Raw genomic sequence first — 3,267 nt, forward strand, 5'->3', positions numbered from 1 at the left:
TGCGTGAGCTTTAACTCCGGGTTACCTCGGAGCGCCTTCCCCAAAAGGGTTTTGTGTGTGTTTGGGGTTTTTTGTTTTTTTTTTCCCCCCTCTTGCTTTCAACATGAAGTAGACAGGAAGGGTCTCGGTAACCGCTTTGAACAGGGCTCCTGCCGAGCCCTGGCTCCTCTCCAGCTCCCTCGTCATTGTTTGGGGAGAGTTGCTACGCGAGCGGCTGCTTTCAACGCCTTTGAGAACGAATTTTGGTTTAATTTCCTCCTTACAGGTGTTCCCCCTCAAACACTACCAGGACAAGATCCGGCCTTACATTCAGCTGCCGTCGCACAGAAACATCACCGGGGTTGTCGAAGTCATCCTAGGGGACACCAAGGCCTATGTGTTCTTTGAAAAGGACTTTGGGGACATGCACTCCTACGTGAGGAGCTGCAAGAGGCTGAGGGAAGAGGAGGCTGCCCGGCTGTTCAAGCAGATCGTCTCCGCTGTCGCTCACTGCCACCAGTCGGCCATCGTACTTGGTGACCTCAAGCTCAGGAAATTTGTCTTCTCTAATGAAGAAAGGTAAGCAGCTGTCACCAGGCAGCCCTGGGGCGAGCGGGGAGGGAGGAATGCCACATCCAGAGATGTGAAAAGCGTCCTGGGGAGTAGAACCAGCCGTGTCGGCAGGGCACCACCTGAAAGCGATCCCAGTAGGTCCCCATCACATGTGTGTAGCAGGTCACAGATCTAACTGGGGTGCACTTACTCCTGGTTAGGTCACGACTGATGAAAGGGAGGAAGCTCACCAGGAGCTTCCTCTCATTCAGCAGAAGTTCAGTGAAACCCGCTGGCAGACAAAGGGACGATAGTTGGGATGCTCGTTAGCGCCAGAAGATGTCATGTGTGCCACTCATTCAGCATAAAGTGAATAAAGGGCAGGGGGAGGGGGGGGGAGGCCCAAGCGTTGTGCTGGGGACAGGGAACAGCCCGGCTTGGGGAGCAGGAGTTGTGAGGGGCTGGAGATCGGGAGAGGTGTGCTCAGGAGGGGTCTCCTCGCTGAAATCCCCTGCTGATCCAAGTTGTGCTGCTAACGAAAGCCCAGCTGTGTCCTTCAAGGCTTTTATCCCTCCTCTGCTGCCAATGGCAGCGCTTTCCGTGCCCCCCGAGCCCGTGGGTGTGGGCACACACAGGAGGGAAGGTGGGACATGGTTGAACATTGCTTTGGGAATCCTGTGCTGAAGAAGAGCACTTTGGTAAAACTTAGCCTAAAGCCTAGTTTTATAGAGAGGAGATTCAGAATCTTGTTGTTAAATTTAGGGTAGGGAAATAATTCAGTATTTCCCTGGAGTGTTTGCTGCTCTTATAGTGCCTCATCACATGTGGCAGAGCCAGAAATAAATTTTTAATCAGCAAAAATGACTCTGATTAGCTCCCTATCCTGTGGAAACCTAAAAAAATAAGTAAAAGCTGTAATGGAGTTGTGCTTAGTCTGATGAATTCAAGTGATATTACTGGAGCAGAAGAAAACGCCTTTTGCTTGTGGTGTTTTGGTTTTTTTTTAACTGGGCTAACACTTTCAGGATACCATTTATAAATGTGATAAGAGAAGTTAACTAGTGCTGCCCCTCTTAAACAGAAGAGAGCTATGTGTTGACATGCAAAGAAAGTAATTCCTTTGAAGGAAACTATTGCATCTTTACCCGCCCCTCAGAAGATGAAACATTTGTTGAAATGTTACATTGCACACAGTCTCGCTCATTTGGAAATAACGCGTTGCACAGGCGAGTGTCATGTGCATCCCATTTGGCAAGAAGAGGGTTAAGCAATGGCAGGCAGGCTCGGCGCTCGGCACAGGTGCAGTTTCAGGGCTCCCGCAGCCAATCCCAGGCCCACGGTTCTCGTTGAGTCATATTTTCCGTTTGCAGAACCAATGGGTATTTGGCGAGGTCACGCCGAGGACAGGCTGCAGCCGACGCATCTCGACATCCTGGCAGGCTGCCAGGCAGCACAGAGCCCTCCTAGGGCGAGCCGAGGGCTTCCTTGCTGGTGGGGAGCTCCCCTTTCCCCCCAAAAACGCGAACTTGGGGTGGACCCATTTCCACCTGGGACCTGGCAGATGCTGTGGTGCCCTCTGGAAAGGCAAAAAGAATAAATGACAAAATAAAATTAAAAAATACAGTGCAAGCCTCGGGAGAGCCGCCGGTCCCCGCAGGTGCAGAGGGGAGCTGGACGTTGCTGTTTCCAGAATCAGGCAGCTGGGTGCTGCTTGCGCAAAGCCCGAGCCTCAAGTAGAGGCACCCAGGATGCGTTGTAGCCGGTTAACCCCCTGCAGGGCGACCTGCATACATAGAAGGTTCCTCCAGAGCCCCTGCGTTGTTAAGAGCCCCGATACCTGAGCGGTGTCAGTGAGTGCCCACCTGCCGCACGTGGCTGCGCTTCCGCCACACAGGTCCCGGGACGCAGGCAACTTCTCCACTGCAAACTGAAAAACGTTTCCTCTCCTCCTCTTTATGCTGATGCGAGGTGGGGAGTGGGAACTGCCATGTCGGGGGGCTCGCCGTGCTCACTTGTGCCTGGGTATTGCTGTTTCTAACCTGGGGCTGCTTCTCCCGCCTTCCCTAGGACTCAGCTGCGGCTGGAGAGCCTGGAAGACACACACATCATCAAAGGCGAAGACGATGCGCTCTCGGACAAGCACGGCTGCCCCGCGTACGTCAGCCCTGAGATCCTAAACACAACAGGGACTTACTCTGGAAAATCGGCTGACGTGTGGAGCTTGGGAGTGATGCTCTATACCCTCCTGGTGGGACGCTATCCCTTCCATGACTCGGACCCTAGCACTCTGTTTTCCAAAATCCGACGTGGACAGTTCTGTATTCCTGACCACGTCTCCCCCAAAGCCCGCTGCCTCATCCGCAGCCTCCTGCGGCGGGAGCCCTCTGAAAGACTTACTGCTCCAGAGATCCTGCTTCACCCTTGGTTCGAGGCGGTCTTGGAGCCTGGATATACAGACCAGGAGACGGGAACTTCAGATCAAATTGTTCCAGAATACCACGGGGACAGTGATGATATTAGTTCCTTCTTCTGCTAACCCTGAAATCTCAAAAATCTCTGCGGTTCTCACCTCCGACATCTTCCGAGGGTTTCATCTTTCCACATTTGTAAATTCAACAGCATCTTGAAGTGCCAGTATGGTCAGAAAAATGACCTTGTTTTAAAAAGAATGCCAACCCGTAGATCTCCGCTCCCGGAGCATACTCGAGAGTTTCATCCTCTTGCTCGTCTGGTCCA

The 3,267-nt window shown here is 52.7% G+C and overlaps 1 protein-coding gene across 1 annotated transcript; it reads left to right on the plus strand.

The window, feature by feature from the left end:
* Positions 1-268: 268 nt before the first annotated feature.
* On the plus strand, positions 269-3,067 carry TRIB1 (tribbles pseudokinase 1). The gene is made up of 2 exons (XM_008943906.1): positions 269-558; positions 2,599-3,067. The coding sequence occupies exons 1-2, from the start codon at positions 404-406 to the stop codon at positions 3,065-3,067; spliced, it is 624 nt and encodes a 207-aa protein (XP_008942154.1). The 5' UTR covers positions 269-403.
* Positions 3,068-3,267: the final 200 nt, after the last annotated feature.

The sequence above is a fragment of the Merops nubicus genome, unplaced genomic scaffold, assembly GCF_000691845.1.
Source record: "Merops nubicus isolate BGI_N331 unplaced genomic scaffold, ASM69184v1 scaffold16637, whole genome shotgun sequence".
Lineage (NCBI taxonomy): Eukaryota > Metazoa > Chordata > Aves > Coraciiformes > Meropidae > Merops > Merops nubicus.